The 21,802-nt window shown below is 40.2% G+C and overlaps 1 protein-coding gene across 3 annotated transcripts in view; it reads right to left on the bottom strand.

The window, feature by feature from the left end:
• The window catches only part of iars1 (isoleucyl-tRNA synthetase 1), a 180,739-nt gene that overhangs the window by 7,430 nt on the left and 151,507 nt on the right, over positions 1-21,802 (bottom strand). For all 3 annotated transcript variants that reach the window (XM_067998627.1, XM_067998629.1, XM_067998628.1), the window contains 2 exons: positions 9,634-9,780; positions 1,606-1,758 (listed from right to left, as the gene is read on the bottom strand). In XM_067998627.1, the coding sequence (XP_067854728.1) occupies positions 1,606-1,758; positions 9,634-9,780 (300 nt within the window). The remainder of the gene's footprint in view (positions 1-1,605; positions 1,759-9,633; positions 9,781-21,802) is intronic.

Here is a 21,802-nt window from a genome sequence, read left to right as displayed (position 1 = left end):
TTCTGTGGCAACTTCAGAAAATTTTAATTATATAAATTATTTAAAATAATTTTTCCAGGAGCCATATTAATATATCTTGCAACTAAGTCGTATACCGTTTGGACAAAGTAGACGTGCTACAAGTTTCTGTGCTCTGCCTTCTATGTGATAAGCTTACTTAGATCTAACATTCTTGCTGTCCTTAAAATTGCATCAATAGTAGTTTCAAACAAATATTAGAGCAAGGTTAAAGAATTGAATGGGAGCAGAGTTTTTTTTGCGTAAATGAGCAGGGACATTTTTTGTGTAATTATTAAGAACCAGTCTCCACGGTCCTATTGTTTGTAGTATTTAAGAACTGACTCACAGGGAAAATCAACAGATTCTGGAGGATGAACAAAAGCAAAATACTGTGGATGCTGAAAGACTGAAATGAAAACAGAAAATGCTGGAAATTCTCTGCAAGTCAGGCAGCATCTGTAGAGAGAGAAACAGAATTAATGTTTCAGGTCAATGGAATGTCATCGACCTGAAACGTTAACTCTGTTTCTCTCTCCACAGATGCTGCCCGACTTGCTGAATATTTCCTGGAGCATAAACAATTATGCAAGAACATTCTTCCACTGCCACACAGTTGGAACAACCTTGATGTCAAACTTCTCCGAGGCTACCATCAATACAGTTATGGGATAAGATGCAGCATCAATACTGCTCTAACTGGGCATTATAATATGGACACGAACTGCCCAAGTTGACCTTTCTCCCTATTCTTTTGCCTGTCTCCTTCCCTGCCTCAAGTCCAGTTAATCGGTGCCTCCCAATACCAACACAGTTAAGATCAGGAACTCATCATGTGAATGAACAGTTGATACAAACCCACATCCTACCATTCTGTGGTGTAGTACCCCAGAATATTGAAGCACAATGCTGCCCAGACCTGTCTGGGAACTTTCCCCTCTCCACTTATGGGGAATTAGCTAGCCACTGCTTGCTGCCTCCTCCCAAAGTCATGGTCGAGATTGGTAACTCACTGCATGGGAAAACGCCAAGTTAAATCACCTTCATCAGTCATAGGCACTATTTGTATGGAACATTGGGGAAGCAGGGCTGAGTCGCTCTCATACTCAAGTGGCAAGTGTCAGAATTTATGTTAATATAAATTCCCAGCACAGCGTTGATTTATAACTGCGTGCCAGACCAGACCACCACAAAACCTCAGCATGCAGATAACCCTAATTACGATTTGTGATGCCTAAAGAAAGCTTACCACAGCAGCAGCTGGCACGACTCAGCTGACAGTGGGAATGGGCTGAGGCAAGAATTTGTCGCACACATGCTGCAGATATACTAAAAGATTCAATGTGTTCAAATTGCATCTTCCAGTATTCAGGAAGCATCACAAAAATGCAAATGGCCCTGGGGTGGGGGGGGGAGTATTTGCAATACATATATTAACAAGGAGAACTTGATCAGTAGATACTATAGCTGAAGGACTGCACTGCTTAACCGACTGTTCTAGCCCACAGATCACTATATGCGGGGTGCACTGACCGTACAAAATTACCAGTCGGGAAGCAGTTGCTCCCAGCTCTCTCAGTCAGTGCTTACATCATCAGCAAGACATACCTTCTGCTTTGGTATCATCCAGGCACAATTTTACTTTCCTGCTTCTGAGGCCAAATACTTTGGCTGTCTCACGGAGAAGGCCAGGGTATGTCAGCCCATTCTGACCAACTGGGTTTTCCAGCAAAAGAGCTCCAACTGTTCCTTTGAGGCATTCTGTAATAGAATAACAGATGTTGTAAGCAAAGTGCTGAGGAAAACCAGTAATTTCAGTTTCAGTGTGTGGCTCATTTTTGTTCTACGTTTTGTGTTTTATGGTCGTTAAATGATAATTCAGACTTATACTGGACAGCAGGCTTAAAACAATCATGAATTCAACAGATCAGTAGGACTGCATTTGTGTTGAATCTAAAACTTGATCTTGCATTAGTTGCAAATGCAAGTTTTCACCTCCTGATTTGCACTTTTTAGTTCAGGTGATGTATTAATGCAATCAATCACAAATTGTGAAAAGTCCTGGACTGGTATGTGGGTTGGAGCACAGAGGAATTTTGTTTTTCTTGTAAAGAGAAATATAAATTCTGATCCTAAAAATTATAACTACCACAGCTGTAATATTATTGGGAAAAATTATCTTATGCAGACGACAAATCTGAAGAAACCCAAATCACAGATGTTGAAGAGGAGAGGCAAACGGTTGGCAGAAAACATATACCGGCAGGCCAAAAACAAAAGACTACATTTTCCATCTACAGTGTCAGGAGCAATTTACTCCTTTGCCGAAAAAATTAGCATTTGGACCTGATCCAAAGTAAAGAATGCAATTTGTCATCTCACATAATATTTTAAGGTCTAAAGTTGTTTCCATATTTAACAGTTCCAAAGCAGAACTGCTCTATGCATTACATTGCCTCAACTCCTGAGAAAAAGTACAATTAATTGTTTTAAAAACAAGAGATACCTTGTTCATACTTATGATATGTTTTAATGTCCCCATGATTTCCTACAAAGATTTCCTGATCTCAGTCAGGATCCTTGAGGGTGGGGGAAATGTAACAATTTATCCTGGACAGACTGGGTCCATTTGTTTTTACTGCACCCACCATTAATAAATTGTAAAATATGGTATGTTTAATTTTTTTGTGAATTTGTTGGAATTTAATATTTTCCTACAATTCCTTTATAATGGTAATCAGCAAAGCATCCTCCAGTCAGGCTTTCACAGTTGAAGTGGCCCATGCTTCATTATAACTGTGCTTGAAGGACTTTATAGTAAGCAGTGTTTGGAAAACTGTTTGCTAGACTCAGTACATGATGCCATTCAGTTCACTGTGGAAATGTACATCATACTTGCCTCATAGGAAACCTTACTCAATTGAACTGTCAAAATCTGTAAATTTCTTCTATCAACTTTGTTCTTTTTAAAATGGAAAACAAAATGTATAAAAAAGTAATGTAGCATGACAGAACTAGTAGCTGTATTTTTCATTAAAAACATTTAAATTATACAAGTCCACAGGACTATGGAAATCTTGGCATTAGATACCACCATGTGGGTAGCATAACTCAATGGACTACTACTGAATACAGTAAATTCACTTCAATCATTAGTATATACTTACAACTGTAATATATAAAAGTGTATGAACCACCAAAACTAAAATTGTTTTATAGTTACAACGGCTTTTAAAATGCGGCACACTGAGAAGTGGCAAGCACTTAACCAAATATATTGTACTGTCCAACAATGCCAGGATGCTGAAGACTAAGAACTGCATGATAAAATACTGAACAATTGAATATTGCAGCATCCAGCATAAACTTGAGATGTTCCATAGTTTCCAGAACAGAAGATTATTTTATACATTAAATGTCATACATTTTTCAGAAGTGACAGTACAATATTTTAAATAGGCAAGTTAGCATTAATGATGTTGTTATAATTCATTTTATGAGAAGCATGGTAAAAATCAGCTGGAACAAAGTCAAAGCAGCAAAGCTTCTCTTGAAAGGTTACAAAGAGCAGCAAAGTTTTAAAATAAAAGCGTCAGTGACCCCCATAATAAAACCAGTATACACTTAACCACAAATAGGTTGAATGGTAAATACATGGCTTCCGATAAGTTACAAACCAGTAATCTCATTAAGTGGTAGTGATTAAATCATAACCCTTGAAAATAAAGTCAGTAGAATGGAATTCAAATAACCCCTTATACTTATTTCCAGATGCTCATTCATAAAAATATATAAATGTACTGATATATAAAAAATGTTTTAAGAAGTTTTTTAACTTTACAATTATCTTGTTAACATGTAACAGAACAGGCATAACATAGGAACATGGGTATTAAAGGGAACAGTGACATGATTTAAATAAATATTGCAACACAGGACCACTATTACTATTGTTCTGAGGTTTTGCAGTAGTGCATTAGTCGGGGCGGGGGGGGGGTGGAGTCTGTAGATTACATAATGCTTATTGTACAAAGAATACTTGAGAACTGTGCAAGTACACAGTAAGATATACCCTCCAATTCATTCCCCAATAACCAACTACCATGAAGCTCAAACTACAGTTCCAATCATTAGTTGTCAGGTCTGTAGATATATAACTGTCATAAGCTTTATTACCATTTCAGCTATATCTTTCCACATAACACAGCATGATAAGAAGAGTTGAATAAGCTAACAGGCACTAGGAGTTAAATTTTGAAGTTTAGCATTCCCATTATAGAGCTTTGAGAGAGGAGAGTGCATTTTGGGAATTCAGGTGTGGACAGAAAGTTGTGCAGGCTGCAAATCAGGCATGCTGACCTCTGCATCAAAGTTCCTGATATGTGCTCCTATTGCATGAAGCTCTGCGCCAGGAGCCCTAAACTGCAAGTTTACTCCTATTTATTCATTTTAAAAAGTGAGTTCATGATAGCAATTCAATTGAGCGGATATGCTAACACTCAAACTTCTTGAATTTTTCTCTCATATTTTACATTGTCAAAACTGTTCATTTGAATTCATGCTTTTCAATTTATTACCAGACATCAATTATTCCTACATTTATATCAAGAGTGTGGAGGACAACATAAGTCACAAGTGACAAGTTACAAAGTTGAATTTCTTTACCATAATGAACAAACTCCAGTATCCCACAGTACACCTTTGAGTATTTGTTTTCACTTTTGTTTTGCAATTAAAAAACTAAAAAAAATCCTGAATAAAATGATGAAAATCTTAATGAAACTAGGCTGAATTTTTAATCTGTAAATTTATCAGACATCCACATAAGTTGTATGAACATGAAGCACAGAATTGCATTGCAAAATTATTAGGTTTAAGCATCACTTTTGAGTAATAAAAGATGAAATGTAATTTTTTATACTAAAGTATACTTTGCTTAAGAAATATAATGGACGCTAAACTAATCTCATCCAGGATGTCAGCAGATACAATACAATTGGCCTCAGGCCCAATAAGTCAAGGTTCCCACTTTGGATTGCAGTCCAGTCACCCATGAAAAAAAAAGTGTTATAAGTGGATGTTAGGTGAAGATAGGACCCGGCCATCTCCTAACAATCACTGGAGGTTCACACATTAAGAATAGCCATCTGGATGTGGTACAAGAAGATATCCAGCATCCTTGGAAATGTATACTACAAGACAGTAAATACAGTAGAGCAGAGAAGATCAGAGATATAAAAACATATTGGGTAAAATAAGTATTCCTCGAGTTTAAAACGTGCCAGAGAATGGAAAATGTTGTTATTTGCCAACGAGTGATAGTGGGAAACACCAAAGATTCTTATCAGCATCCTGACAATACAGCCTCAACATTAAGTTCAGGGGAAAAAACTTGGAACCAACATTTTTTTTTAAAAAAGAGTTACCAAATGAGTATTTCTTTTTAATATTGTGAACATGTGGAGACTTCTAATTTTGACCTCTTAATTAATAGCCAGCAGATGAACTTTGAAGTAATATTTTAAAAAATAAACAGCTCTTTGCTTTAATGCAGTTATGACAGAAAAATAACTGACCAGTTGATGCCAATTGTACTTACTTATATTTTAAAAAATGGTGCTGCAGTATGTAAATTCAGAATGCTGTAAAGGAATCCAGCTTCCGACTAATGGACCGTAGGGTTTACAAATATACAGTAATTTAATAAAGTACATTTTAGTTTGAATCAGTACACAAACATAGTGAATAATCCATTGATTATATGTTCAGATAATGCATACAATTATATTTTGTCAGCTTAAGTGTATTCATAAAAATTAGTTTCTTTGTAAGTGATCTGGTTTTGAAGTGGGTTCACATCCTATTCATCTTGCAAGCAAAGCCAAATTTTAACTTCAATTAGTATAATGCACATTGAGGTTTCTGTCACACATAACCAATGAACCATTTTATTTGTGATGAAAAACAACATGGAGATTAATTTACTGCAACATTTAACTGCTCTGTAAAACTTCAGCTCACATCTCCTCGAATAGATAAACTTAAAGGAACAAATAATTTTCTGTTATACAAAGGAGGTGCCTACAGGAGTTCACACTAAAAGCACAAAAAAGTTAACAGAAAATAGCAGCCCATAGCTGCCATTTAAAAAATCCAATCCCAAGAGTCCTGACTTTGCGAGGTTTTAAATGAGCATATAAAATAGAAATATTGTAACTTGAAACAGAGCTAATCCCTGTTTCCCTCATATCCACATCTTACTATTTGGTGGTGCAGACTTCTAATTTGAGAACCTCTCTCATTACAGCAGATTTCATTTTACAGCATTCCATGTGGACAGATTTTGCTTTTGTTAAGTTATTTTACATTTTTCCATTCTCTTCTTTGGGTCTTCCCCATGACATGCAGTCAAGAAGGAAGGCAAGGAACCGTGGTGAGGCTTCTGCTAATAAATTCAGCCTTGTCGAGATTATGTCTATGGAAACATCAGTGTATTAAGCGTAAACTCGGCTAAAATCCCCAGGATCCATTTCATTTGCAACCCAGCTCTAAACTAAAGCTGACGGAGCTCTCCAAATGTAAGAGCCAAAATCCTTCTTTGATTACTATAAACGTTTTGTCAAAGAAGCTTGCCTCAAGAATACAACACACAAAAAAAAAGTTTCTAAATGAGAAGTTTCTCACCACTAGCAAAACTGTATAGTGGCAACAATCTGAATAGTTCCATACAGCCAAATCCTTTTCAGAACAAGGCTATAAGTTGTACCTAATTCACTAGCACAAGTTTAGTGTTTGACACACTAATCAGATCACACCAATTTATGCATTCTTTGAGCACTTCACAGAGTTAGGAAAAAGTACATTAAAACTCATCTTTGAGTTATACATCATTTCTAAGTTACAGAATTTGAGCATAGCTCTATATATTATCCTTCTCCTGCAAAAATAGATGTAGAAGATTAGCCCTTCAGTAGTAATTGTATCTATATCCAAAACTCAATTAGGGACTCGCTCATATCAGTTTTCTTACATTTTCCTCAGAGTGCTCGGAGTTATCTTTTTAACCTCCCTAACTTTTTAACTTTTCCTAAAAACTATAAATACATTATTCTTATAACACGTTTTACTGGGTATCAATGGATTATTTCTAAAGTCTGCACTTCAACCTCCAAAAACTGCATAACGCATCACGTGGCAGATACTCAATAACAGCAGCCTTATAAATTATTCTTCCTTGCACCAATTACAATTGTTCCACCTTTGCTACTTTTAAAAAAATTTCTTGGGTAAAATTTTTTAAAATATAAAATAATGGAAGTTTTGGTTATTGCATTCCAGCACTCAACAACGTACACACCAGCCAGCCCCTTCCATGTTGACTGTCAAGTGGCTGCAGTTGCTAGTTTGGAATCTCCCATGATAGCAAATTGTTCCGCCTAAATAACTTGCAAGTGCCTTAAAAGTGGGCATGTCCAAGTTGCATCCTCAAGACCTGTGAGCTCCTTTGATCCTTCCTCAAAACCTAGGCTATTTCCTTTCTTTTTTGACTCCAGCTCTTAAAAGCTCTTAGGCCTAAAAGCCGGGAAAAGGATGCTGTTTTGGTCTTTTATCACCGATCAGGAATGGGCCTTGATCAGTCATCCACATCAGGGAACTTTGAAGAGCTGAAGCTTCCAATTTTTCAAGTTTGGGGGGGTGTGGGGGGAGGGCGAGTGGGTAAGAGAGTACGGGGAAGGATGGAAGGAAAGTTGGAGAACGCAAATGATAGTGAATGGGGATGTATGGAGGACTTTGTGTGTGTCTGGGAAGGGTGCGGGGTCTTGCTTCATATGTGTTTGCGGGGGGTGGCTCATATTTTTGTGTAATCACATGCAGCCCACTCACTGGTTTCAACTTAGCACCCGGTTCCAAAGGGTTGAATATCCCTTAAAGAACACCAACAAATGTGTGGCACAAATGGCAGGAGTTGGAATATTTTTCCAGAAATTTCCATTGGTGGCTTGCTCATGCATACCTTGCCCTTTGTGGCTCAGTTAGTTTTTCTTTGGTGCACTTCTGAATTCCATTGTGTATTGTCCATGCAATCACATTCCAAAAAATTTAAAATCATTACTTATACAAATAGCCCTGTCAGGAAACAAGCATGTCTTTTTCCATTTTGGTGGGTAACTGTAATGCTTTTTAGACCCTATATATGTATTTAAGTACATTAGAGTAGATCAAGAAAAGATTATATGCTGAAACTCTAAAATAGCATTGACAAAGCTGGTCAGTTGCAGTGATATATGCAGGGAAATCCTGTACATGCTTGGATGGCATCATCCTGGCACAGAGTTGTGCTTCTGAGAAAAATATCAATTGCAAGCACAGACTTTTAAAAGAGGCTGAGGCCTCCAATTAAAAACCTTAAAACGATTATTTATTCAAAGACACAAATACAAACCTATACGCAAGTTAAATTGAGTTATCGCAAAAGGTTTTTATATCAGAAAACCTACTTTGAGTCTATAATTGAAAGACTGGTTAAAAATAATAGACGAAAAAACTTTCAAGTGTTTTGAGCTGTTTACTTGGTTCTGTTCCTGTTTATGGTGGATTTGCCTTTATTTTCTTAGTTCTCATCGCAGCTTTTGAAAAAGCATCGAATAATTTAATTGGTTCAACTTCTGTTCTTTTGGGGATGGAAAGATTTTTGTCACTTCTTTTACTAAACTGGATTAGTTAAATTTCTATTTATAAATCAGAAACAAATCAGCGGCAATATATTTTAGTTGATCACGTGTAGCCCATAGCAGGATGTGGAAGTGGTGCTCAGTTTCCATAGTAAAAGCCAAAGTAGTAAGTAAATGCGGAATAGAGTGAGACATTAATGAATCAGTAAGAATGGAATGATGCAGAAGACTAAGACATGAGTGTTGGGTGGGGAATCATCGTTGCTGGGTCAATATCCTGGAATTCCCTACTAAATACCATTGTTGAGCATCATCACTACAAGGGCTTTGAGGCATACAACAAAGTGACAGAAAATTGTGATGGAAAAGGCACGATGGGAATCAAATGCAACATGTCCTAGAAGTGTGCGCGATAAGTCCATTAAGTAAAATATTCAATACATAAAAAATGTCGAACTAGCATATACTCGTCTGTCATGCCTGTATATATACACAAATTTCTGTATGACACCCGGACTCGATTTTTAAAGACGTAATTTCAGCCAAAGAGCAACAAATCACAAATGACGAGGTAGGGACCATATGAATAGAAAGTGAGGAACAGGTGAGAAAAACTACCAATGAAGAACTACTAAAGAACTATAGAAACAGCATCGCAGGCTAAGAGCAGTCAACAAAATCTACTAATAAAAAAAATTAGAGCAAATGAAGTCACTTCAAATATTTTTTGAAAATTCTTTGGGCCACCATCTTAGTTCCTTCACTCAATTAAGGATTTACTACTGGTAATAAGTTGTAATATAATTCATATAAAAAATACAAAAAGTTGAATCTGTCCAACCTAAAAGTGAACACACAGCAGTAAAATCCCATGTGGTGTTGATCAAATATTTATTATTACATTTAAAGTGAAATATTTAAAACAATTTTAAATAAAACAATTTGTTGTTCTTTCTTGGCATACCTTGAGGCTTGGTATTCACCAGCTGTAAATTAGCATACTGGCAGAGCAGGATATCAGTCTTCAAACTAGTCTCTGCTGGCGCAACTCCAGATGTTACGTACAAAGTTTTTCTGTTGAGACTCATCAGATCAGTCTCGTGTGTCAGCTCTGGAAGAGACAAACACAGTTCGTGACCCAAGATGCACTTACATTAGGCTTTATCTCAAAAATGGCAGTTTTCAGATGAACTGCAGAGTTCTATTCCATCCTCCAACCCAGTGACATTTCAGCATATACTCGTCAAGGTGAACACTTATTATCAACTGAGGTCTGAAAATCTATTACATCTTTTGTACACAATTTTAAAAGTATATATTAGCAGTGTTTGGGAAAATTAGAATCAAAGAAATCTGGAAGAATCACTTTCCAGTAGACTGTACCTGAATTTTTCATCTCCCAAAACAAAAATTGTTTGCAAAATTTAAAGAATTTTGCCACATATTACATCCATCAATCAAATTAAAGCTATAACATATTGCAGAAACTATTTAAGAGAGAAATTTGCAACAATGCATTCACAGTAGATTGGGGAGCAAAACAAAATGGGTGAAAAGCACATTTGTGAAACATAGGTCTTGATTTTGATGAATAGCCTCAAATAGTTAATCAATAATATAATTCTTGAAATAAATAATTTAGTGAATTAAGTACTCCTGTAGAGTTTCTACAAAAGAACATAAAATGTCCCCATGCGTCAGAGTGATGAACTATAGGTGACAAAAGGATTTTAACTACCAGTACTGTACCCCATTTTTATTTTCTTTTGTTCTTTCCCTCTTTAAGTCTCCTGTAGCAAACCCTATTGTGTAAGCAAGAGGTTTTGCAGGTAACTATGTCACGTGAGTTGCCAACTAGGAAATGCATGAATACAGTCCAGGATGACTGGTATCTGATAGAATCAGAAAGACATTAAGAACATAAGAACATAAGAAATTGGAGCAGGAGTAGGCCAATCGGCCCCTCGAGCCTGCTCCGCCATTCAATAAGATCATGGCTGATCTGATCCCAACCACAAATCTAAAGAACACAAGAAGTCGGAGCAGGACCCGGCCACATAGCCCCTGGGCCCTCTCCACCACCCACAGGGCATTGACCGATCCGAACTCAGCTTCATGTCCAATTTCCTGCCCGCTCCCCATAACCCCTAATTCCCTTTACTTCTAGGAAACTGTCTATTTCTGTTTTAAATTTATCTAATGATGTAGCTTCCACAGCTTCCTGGGGCAGCAAATTCCACAGACCTACCACCCTCTGAGTGAAGAAGTTTCTCCTCATCTCAGTTTTGAAAGAGCAGCCCCTTATTCTAAGATTATGCCCCCTAGTTCTAGTTTCACCCATCTTTGGGAACATCCTTACTGCATCCACCCGATCAAGACCCTTCACAATCTTATATGTTTCAATAAGATCGCCTCTCATTCTTCTGAACTCCAATGAGTAGAGTCCCAATCTACTCAACCTCTCCTCATATGTCCACCCCCTCATCCCCGGGATTAACCGAGTGAACCTTCTTTGTACTGCCTCGAGAGCAAGTATGTCTTTTCTTAAGTATGGAGACCAAAACTGTATGCAGTATTCCAGGTGCGGTCTCACCAATACCTTATATAACTGCAGCAATACCTCCTTGTTTTTATATTCTATCCCCCTAGCAATAAAAGCCAACATTCCGTTGGCTTTCTTGATCACCTGCTGCACCTGCATACCAACTTTTTGATTTTCTTGCACTAGGACCCCCAGATCCCTTTGTACTGCAGTACTTTCCAGTCTCTCGCCATTAAGAAAATAACTTGCTCTCTGATTTTTCCTGCCAAAGTGCATAACCTCACATTTTCCAATATTATATTGCATCTGCCAAATCTCCGCCCACTCACCCAGCCTGTCTATATCCCCTTGCAGGTTTTTTATGTCCTCCTCACTCTCTACTTTCCCTCCCATCTTTGTATCATCTGCAAATTTTGATATGTTGCACTCGGTCCCCTCCTCCAAATCGTTAATATAGATTGTAAAGAGTTGGGGACCCAGCACCGACCCCTGTGGAACACCACTGGTTACTGGTTGCCAGTCTGAAAACACTTTTCTTCACTTGCTAAGTGCCCGAGCAGCACAACTGAGGTTGGGAGTTCAAGTGGGGAATCATGCATATAAACCCATGTCCTAAAACTCTGTTTCAGTCTGTTACATTAATTTAGTGCTTCACCGAGCTATGGTAAGGTACGTTTTTCCAAATATCTCAGACCTATACTGGTGACTTAGTTCTTGTAAGCACACAGAATTTCCCTCTGCAAATCAGTTCAAATCCAGGAAAATAACTGCTTGAAGCGTGATAGACATATTGGAAAAGGAAGTCATCACAATTTTCAACTTCAAAATACGGTTCTCTTCACATTAACAATACATTAATCACTGAAAGGATCTGGCAACTGTAGCATTAGGAAATGGAGACAGATCATAAAAACATCACATAAAAGTAAATAAATATGGCTATCAAAGACAGCTTGTAAGAATTTATTAGTCCCGTACGACTCAATGTTTACAGGAACGCTAACATTTTGAAACAGGAACTTAAAAACACACCATGAGGTTTTAAGCAAACAAATAAAGGGGGGGGGGGGATTCCTCTGAAAACACTAATTTATACAGTTGCATCCATAAATAATCACATTTGATTTCAACCAACTTCACAGAAGCAAATTCTTTTAATCATTCAACTGCTTTAGAAACTTCTCATGGCATTCAATTACGTAGATATTACACCATAGAAACAGGCTATTTGGCCCAACCAGTCCATGTTGGCGTTTATCCTCCACGTGAGCAATAGTTCTAATTCCATGTGCCTGCTCTGTTCAATCAGAATGGATCAATTCAGAATGAGGATACAAGCTGCCTGTCTGCCTTTCGATCTGTGTGTGTGTCTCTCTCTCCCCCCTTTGTCTCATTGGGAGCAAGAAATTAGAATCACTCCCCCACAGGTGTAGGTGATTAGCACAGACCTTTCCTAACAAAACACAAGTGAGATAATTAGTTGGCTTCAATATTCAATAAATGGGTTTTTTAAATTGAAGTAAAATTGAATGAAGACAGTGTCTTCTCCCCTCTGACCCAAGCCTTTGTTTCACTCCCCCTCTGATCCTAGTATGTTTGTTTCTCTCTCTCACCCTCTCTTTCCCCTTCTGACACATCGCTATCTGCAATTCTCTCTTTGACCCAGTGTATCTCTCGCTCTCTGCGTTCAATAGACTTCTGAAATGTATTCATTAAAATTTTTACCTGATGGCCACAGCCTCTCCTAAAAGCCTGGGCTTAAAGCTTGATATTTTTGCCCAGGGCTGTGACTCTATGATCTGAATCTGGATTGTGCAGTCTGAGCATCTGCAGTGCACCTAATTTCCTAGCATGAATCAGTACTGCAAAGTCGTTGAGGAATATTTTTTCTTTAGCCTCTAGCAGTTTTTGCTCAACAGCTTTTTAAATAATTTCAAAAGCTTTATTGAGGTAATTTTTTTTTGGAAAGGCTCAAAAGTCTCTCGACCAAGGGACTGAAAAATTCAGAGTTTATTTGTCTGATATGGAGCACTATTCCAAAAGGGTCACACTTCATTTATCTAAGTCCAAACAATTTATCTGCAGATTGGCAACAATTGAGGCTTAGGACTCAAGTATGCACAGGGATAGTGCTGTTGTTTATACAACTAAAATTTTGCAGCTTCTTGGCATAGAGCACTGGCAAGCTTCCCACTTCTTATGAAACCAGGACCACACTACTTATTGGGACACTGGGTTGCAGGGCTATGTAGACCCAAGAGGGAATAATCACAACCCCCCAGTGACAAGTTTACCCCACAAAGTACCATTAATAAGCCAGGCTAAATGGTCAATCATCAACAATCCCCTCGAGTACTGCAGAGCTCTCCATCTTAGGTGTTGGATTAACAAGCCATACCAGGAGGATTGACTCTGTTCCAAACTTCAACTGTGTACCATGTCACCTTGGAACCAACTTGGCATAGCTTGCTCCCCAGCAGGATAGTTGGTAAATGGACAACTGATAAGCATGGGTTTCAGCTCTGGTGAGGAAGACAGGTGATACGAGTATTGTCTCAAGAGTGATTTGGTAAGCAACAAATGTACCATAAAACTAGTGGATCTTCTGTGGTGCTGCACTTGGTCAGTCACGGAATATGGTTTCTCTCAGCTCTTTGTTATCTTCATGCTGGCATTTCTCTCTCTGTTGCTGCTCTTGTGTCTCTTTTCCCCTTCTCTAACTCCTCACTCTGCCCCCTTCTATTTTTGTCTTTTTCTGCTTTCCTTTTGGGTGAGAGATAGCAAGAGGGCACTGTGTGGCATGCCAGTGGACAGGAGTCCAGAGAGCTGCAAGCTGCATTTTCCAGTGAGGTTTGCAGGAGGAATGTGGCACGCATTCTTCAATGGCTCTCTTTCCATCTCCCTAACCATTCACTTATCTTCCTCCATCCCTCACTCCCATCATGTTCCTACCCCTTCTTCTTTCTCACCTCACTTCCATCACTACTCCTATCCTTGCCTCCCCCTTTGGAACGACCCATTCAACCCCTGTATCCTCCCTCCACTTCACTGCTGTTACACGCTTCATCATTAATCCTTCACCCTCATTCCTACTCGCTCCCAAGGGCAGTGGCTGAAGGCCACGTAACCCTCTGCCTGTTTCCCACCTTCTCCCCATCTATCCAATTACTTTAAAGAGGCTTTGTTTGTTTTAAAATTCAACTTGAGTTTTTTTGAAATGTGAATTGAAACTGGATGAAGAAATACAGTCTCTCTCAGCTTAATATGTTTTCTGAAGTTTACAGAACACAAAACAAAAGCTAAAACAGGTGCACAATGAGTACAGTTCATATTTTTCTCACTCATTCTCACACACACTGCCTTTTTGCCACAAACGTACCCCTCACAGATTGGGCCTGAACTTTACAGGTAAGCTGTAGGAAATGTTTCAATTGCATATTTGGAAGATCTGAAACTTGAAGAAATGTTTGGACATGTTTTATACCTCACAAGCTTAACCTGTCTTGGAAAATGCCACAAAAGTGCTGTTTATCCCTTCTCAATGCAGTGCCAAAAAGTGGCCAAGATAAATTTATAACCACCAAAACCCCATGACTCAACAACTTGGAAAGATGGTCCTTGCATCTTCTGTTCAATACTTTTGAGATCCCTTTTGAGCTATGCAAATCAGTAATACTACGTTTGGGGGCAGCCATTACCGTATCCCACAGGTGAGCCTATTATTCAAGCTGGCAAATAAAGTAGTCTTGACACCCAAGATAATCTGCCAACAGCACAATATCTGTGAAAGGGAGCAACAGAATTCTTTTAGAAATGCCTAAAACAGGCACTTAAGCCTGTCCCTTATGATGCCATCCAATATATCACTAATGAAGATATCAAATAGGATGGGTGACTGTGGACAAACTTGCCTTCAAAAGGCATAGCTTCAGCAAGTCGTACATTTGCCCCCCGGACATGGTTTTTGGAGTTGGAGTACAGGTAGTGTACATGGGCACCAATTTGGGAATGGGCACGTGCCTGTTCTCTCAACTGGAAAATGAAGTATGACCCAAGGCAAGGGAAAGAAATAAAATGTTAAAAACTGTGGGGAGGGGAAAAAAATATATTTTTAAAAAGCTATATTGAAAAAGATTTTATTTAAAAATAACTGTGGTTTACATCTGGAGGAATGGAAAAAAACTACTTAAAACTTCAAAAAAACCATTAGTGTGACAAGAAACACAGAAAATATACAACCTGAAAAAACGTGATTTAACCAAATGTTGTAAATGGTGTTCAATTACTTTTAAAGCAATTTCAAAGACTCAAAGGAACTTTCTACACTAAACTGCTTGTGGAGCACAGTTCTTTCTGTACCTATTTGATACTTAGCTGTGGCAATTGTAGTGATTTAACGATAACTTAATTGCAAGACTTTTGTAGATTTAAGACGACTGCTACCGATAATGGAACAATGAAATCCGTACAACAGAAATTCATGAAACTTAACTTGCTGTGTAATGAAAGTATAATAGAGTCTGAAGTAACAGCGTCAATATGAAGGAATAAAAATACAAGATTATAAAGCCTTGGTGCTTTTATTCATTTTTCATGGTGGCGAAGAAGGTTCAAGGCTTACATTTAAACTGCAGTAAGGGACATTAACGTATAAGAATATCTAAAATGAAGTTATCAGTAAGTTATGATAAAGATGGATGCAAACCTTTTTATCAGGTCAGCTTGTTATAGAGCATCATTTAACAGAATACCCATAACAAATAGAAGAAAGCTTGATACATCAAATAAATAATCTTCTCATCTTCCTACCTAAATCCAATTATTCAAATTTCTGATGTACCAGTCGACACAGCAACACAACCATCTGAAGGCATTACAACCTAATTTCCACTCACCTTGTAACAAAGGTGACTGGCTATAAAGGACAGAGAGAAACTGTAATAACAAGTAGAGGTGCAAGCAAGAACAGAAAAACTGGATTCGAACTCCTTGATTATAAATATATATATTGCATAGTGTCGATTGCATTTCCATTTTCTGCAAGGTTTGCCCTGCAGTAATCACTTAGCATCTGTCACTGCAGGAAGATTGCAAAGTTTTGCTATTATTGTACTCCAACCAAGAAATGGCCTTCTGTGACTGATGGGAATTGTAACAGTGCACAGCAGTGTAAATCACAGTATTCCAGCACCTCTTTCTGAAACAGAAAAGCTATGTAGGGACCAATTATTTTGAACAACGAAAGGATGCATAGATGTATATCTCATAGTTGGCGGTTGCTAAAAAGGATATCAATATTGAGGCCAATACGACAACTAAGTAAAATCACAGCAGCAGATCTTTTTGACGAAGAGCCTGCATATTCCATCAGCGAAGGAAGTTTAATCAAGAAATAAATGTTCACAACTTCTACAAAATTTGCCAGTAGCAAATGTTGATATGGATGACATTCACTGGGTAACCTCTGAAGAAAACATTGATTTTGTTTACTTAAAGGAGTGTTTTCCAGAATAATGCATCTTTCTCTAGTTTCTCTCCTATCTCTCCTCATCCCACCTCCGAGCTCATCTTGACCATGCAATCTACCTCCTGCACCCTTGACCCTATTCCCACCAAACTGCTGACCACCCAACTTCCCTTCCTGGCCCCCATGTTAGCTGATATTATGAACAGTTCCATCTTCTCAGGTACTGTCCCCTCCCCTTCAAATTTGCAGTCATCATCCCCCTCCTCAAAAAAAACATTCTTGACCCCTCTGTCCTACCACCCCATCTCCAACCTCAAATTCCTCCCCAAAGTCCTCAAACGTGTTGTCGCCTCCCAAATCTGTGCCCATCTTTCTCGCAACTCCGTGTTTGAATCCCTCCGATCAGGTTTCCGCCCTTGCCACAGTACTGAAAAGGCCCTTATCAAAGTCACAAACGACATCCTATGTGACTGTGGTAAACAATCCCTCCTCATCCTTCTCGACCTATCTGCAAGTCTTTGACACGGTTGATCACATTATCCTCCTCCAACACCTCTGCCCAGCTGGGTTGGACTATGCTTGCCTGGTTTCATTTTTATCTATTCAGTCGTAGCCAGAGAATCACCTGCAATGGCTTCTCTTCCCGCTCTGTTATCTCTGGAGTCCCCCAAGGATCTATCCTTGGTCTCCTATTTCTCATCTACATGCTGCCCCTCGGTGACATCATCCGAAAACATGTCGTTAGATTCCAAATGTACACTGAAGATACCCAGCTCTACCTCTCCACCGCCTCCCTCGACCCCTCCAATGTCCCTCATTTGTCACATTGCTTGTCTGACATCCAGTATTGGATGAGCAAAAATATCCTCCAACCAAATAATGGGAAGATCGAAGCCATTGTCTATGGTCCTCACCACAAACTCCATTTCCGAGCCACCGACTCCATCCCTCTCCCTGGCTATTGCCTGAGGCTGAACCAGACCATTCGCAACCTTGCCGTCCTATTTGACCCTGAGATGAGCTTCCAACCACATATCCGCTCCATCACCAAGACTGCCGACTTCCACCTCCAACGTCATCCTCCGCCTCTGCTTCAGCTCATCTGCTGCTGAAACCCTCATCCATGCCTTTGTGACCTCAAGACTCGACTATTGCATTGCTCTCCTGGCTGGCCTCCCATCTTCCACCCTTCATAAACTTGTGCTCATCCAAAACTCTGCTGCCGTATCCTAACTCGCACCAAGTCCTGTTCACCCATCACCCCGATGCTCGCTGGCCAACATTGGCTCCCGCTCCGGGAACTCCTCGATTTTAAAATTCTCATCCTTGTTTTCAAATCCCTCCATGGCCTCACCTCTCCCTATCTCTGTAACCACCTCCAGCCCTACAACCCTCCGAGATCTCTCCGTTCCTCCAATTCTTGCCTCTTAGAATCATAGAAGTTACAACATGGAAACAGGCGCTTCGGCCCAACATGTCCATGTCGCCCAGTTTATACCACTAAGCTAGTCCCAATTGCCTGCACTTGGCCCATATCCCTCGATACCCATCTTACCCATGTAACTGTCCAAATGCTTTTTAAAAGACAAAATTGTACCCGCCTCGACTACTGCCTCTGGCAGCTCGTTCCAGACACTCACCACCCTTTGAGTGAAAAAATTGCCCCTCTGGACCCTTTTGTATCTCTCCCCTCTCACCTTAAATCTATGCCCCCTCGTTATAGACTCCCCTACCTTTGGGAAAAGATTTTGACTATCGACCTTATCTATGCCCCTCATTATTTTATAGACTTCGATAAGATCACCCCTTAACCTCCTACTCTCCAGGGAAAAAAGTCCCAGTCTGTCTAACCTCTCCCTGTAAGTCAAACCATCAAGTCCCGGTAGCATACCAGTAAATCTTTTCTGCACTCTTTCTAGTTTAATAATATCCTTTCTATAATAGGGTGACCAGAACTGTACACAGTACTCCAAGTGTGGCCTCACCAATGCCCTGTACAACTTCAACAAGACATCCCAACTCCTGCATTCAATGTTCTGACCAATGAAACCAAGCATGCTGAATGCCTTCTTCACCACCCTATCCACCTGTGACTCCACTTTCAAGGAGCTATGAATCTGTACTCCTAGATCTCTTTGTTCTATAACTCTCCCCAACGCCCTACCATTAACAGAGTAGGTCCTGGCCCGATTCGATCTACCAAAATGCATCACCTCACATTTATCTAAATTAAACTCCATCTGCCATTCATCGGCCCACTGGCCCAATTTATCAAGATCCTGTTGCAATCGTAGATAACCTTCTTCACTGTCCACAATGCCACCAATCTTGGTGTCATCTGCAAACTTACTAACCATGCCTCCTAAATTCTCATCCAAATCATTAATATAAATAACAAATAACAGCGGACCCAGCACCGATCCCTGAGGCACACCGCTGGACACAGGCATCCAGTTTGAAAAACAACCCTCTACAACCACCCTCTGTCTTCTGTCGTCAAGCCAATTTTGTATCCAATTGGCTACCTCACCTTGGATCCCATGAGATTTAACCTTATGTAACAACCTACCATGCGGTACCTTGTCAAATGCTTTGCTGAAGTCCATGTAGACCACATCTACTGCACAGCCCTCATCTATCTTCTTGGTTACCCCTTCAAAAAACTCAATCAAATTCGTGAGACATGATTTTCCTCTCACAAAACCATGCTGACTGTTCCTAATTAGTCCCTGCCTCTCCAAATGCCTGTAGATCCTGTCCCTCAGAATACCCTCTAACAACTTACCCACTACAGATGTCAGGCTCACCGGTCTGTAGTTCCCAGGCTTTTCTCTGCCGCCCTTCTTAAACAAAGGCATAACATTTGCTACCCTCCAATCTTCAGGCACCTCACCTGTAGCGGTGGATGATTCAAATATCTCTGCTAGGGGACCCGCAATTTCCTCCCTAACCTCCCATAACGTCCTGGGATACATTTCATCAGGTCCCGGAGATTTATCTACCTTGATGCACGTTAAGACTTCCAGCACCTCCCTCTCTGTAATATGTACACTCCTCAAGACATCACTATTTATTTCCCCAAGTTCCCTAACATCCATGCCTTTCTCAACCGTAAATACCGATGTGAAATATTCATTCAGGATCTCACCCATTTCTTGTGGTTCCGCACATAGATGACCTTGTTGATCCTTAAGAGGCCCTACTCTCTCCCTAGTTACCCTTTTGCCCTTTATGTATTTGTAGAAGCTCTTTGGATTCACCTTTGCCTGATCTGCCAAAGCAATCTCATATCCCCTTTTTGCCCTCCTGATTTCTCTCTTAACTCTACTCCGGCAATCTCTATACTCTTCAAGGGATCCACTTGATCCCAGCTGCCTATGCATGTCATATGCCTCCTTCTTCTTTTTGACTAGTGCCTCAATCTCCCGAGTCATCCAAGGTTCCCTACTTCTACCAGCCTTGCCCTTCACTTTATAAGGAATGTGCTTACCCTGAACCCTGGTTAACACACTTTTGAAAGCCTCCCACTTACCAGACGTCCCTTTGCCTGCCAACAGACTCTCCCAATCAACTTCTGAAAGTTCCTGTCTAATACCATCAAAATTGGCCTTTCCCCAATTTAGAATTTTAACTTTTGGGCCAGACCTATCCTTCTCCATAGCTATCTTAAAACTAATGGAATTATGATCACTGGTCCCAAAGTGATCCCTCACTAACACTTCTGTCACCTGCCCTTCCTTATTTCCCAAGAGGAGGTCAAGTTTTGCCCCCTCTCTAGTCGGGCCATCCACATACTGAATGAGAAATTCCTCCTGAATACACTCAACAAATTTCTCTCCATCCAAGCCCCTAATGCTATGGCTGTCCCAGTCAATGTTGGGAAAGTTAAAGTCCCCTACTATTACCACCCTATTTTTCTTGCAGCTGTCTGTAATCTCCTTACATATTTGCTCCTCAATTTCCCGTTGACTATTTGGGGGTCTGAAGTACAATCCTATCAAAGTGATCTCTCCCTTCTTATTTTTCAGTTCTACCCATATAGACTCAGTGGGCGAACCCTCGGATATATCCCCTCTCACTACTGCCGTGATGTTCTCCCTAATCAAGAACGCAACTCCCCCTCCTCTCTTACCTCCTGCTCTATCTTTCCTATAGCATCTGTACCCTGGAACATTGAGCTGCCAGTCCTGCCCCTCCCTTAGCCATGTTTCAGTAATAGCTATAACATCCCAGTCCCATGTACCCATCCATGCCCTGAGTTCCTCTGCCTTGCCCATCAGACTTCTTGCATTGAAATAAATGCAGTTTAATCTAGACTTCCCTTGGTCTTTGCCCTGCTTTCTCAGACCATCTGTCCGGTCATGTTCTGTACACTCTCCCTTACTGCCTTTTGTTTCTGTCACCACTTTATTTCCCACTGACTTCCTGCATCGGTTCCCATCCCCCTGCCACATTAGTTTAAACCCTCCCCAACAGCACTGGCAAACACTCCCCCTAGGACATTGGTTCCAGTCCTGCCCAGATGCAGACCGTCCAATTTGTACTGGTCCCACCTCCCCCAGAACCGGTTCCAATGGCCCAGGAATTTGAATCCCTCCCTCTTGCACCATCTCTCAAGCCACGTATTCATCTTAGCTATCCTGTCATTCCTACTCTGACTAACCCGTGGCACTGGTAGCAATCCTGAGATTATTACCTTTGAGGTCCTACTCTTCAGTTTAACTCCTAACTCCCTAAATTCAGCTTGTAGGACCTCATCCTGTTTTTTACCTATATCGTTGGTGCCTATATGCACCACGACAACTGGCTGTTCACCCTCCCCCTCCAGAATGTCCTGCAGCCGCTCCGAGACATCCTTGACCCTTGCACCAGGGAGGCAACATACCATCCTGGAGTCTCGGTTGCGTCCGCAGAAACGCCTGTCTATTCCCCTTACAATCGAGTCCCCTATCACTATAGCTCTGCCACTCTTTTTCCTGCCCTCCTGTGCAGCAGAGCCAGCCACGGTGCCATGAACCTGGCCACTGCCACCTTCCCCTGGTGAGCCATCTCCCCCAACAGTATCCAAAACGGTATACCTGTTTTGGAGGGAGATGACCGCAGGGGACCCCTGCACTGCCTTCC

This window comes from Heptranchias perlo, chromosome 17 (assembly GCF_035084215.1).
Source record: "Heptranchias perlo isolate sHepPer1 chromosome 17, sHepPer1.hap1, whole genome shotgun sequence".
NCBI classification, from domain to species: Eukaryota; Metazoa; Chordata; class Chondrichthyes; order Hexanchiformes; family Hexanchidae; genus Heptranchias; species Heptranchias perlo.
This window is presented reverse-complemented; position numbering and strand designations above follow the sequence as displayed.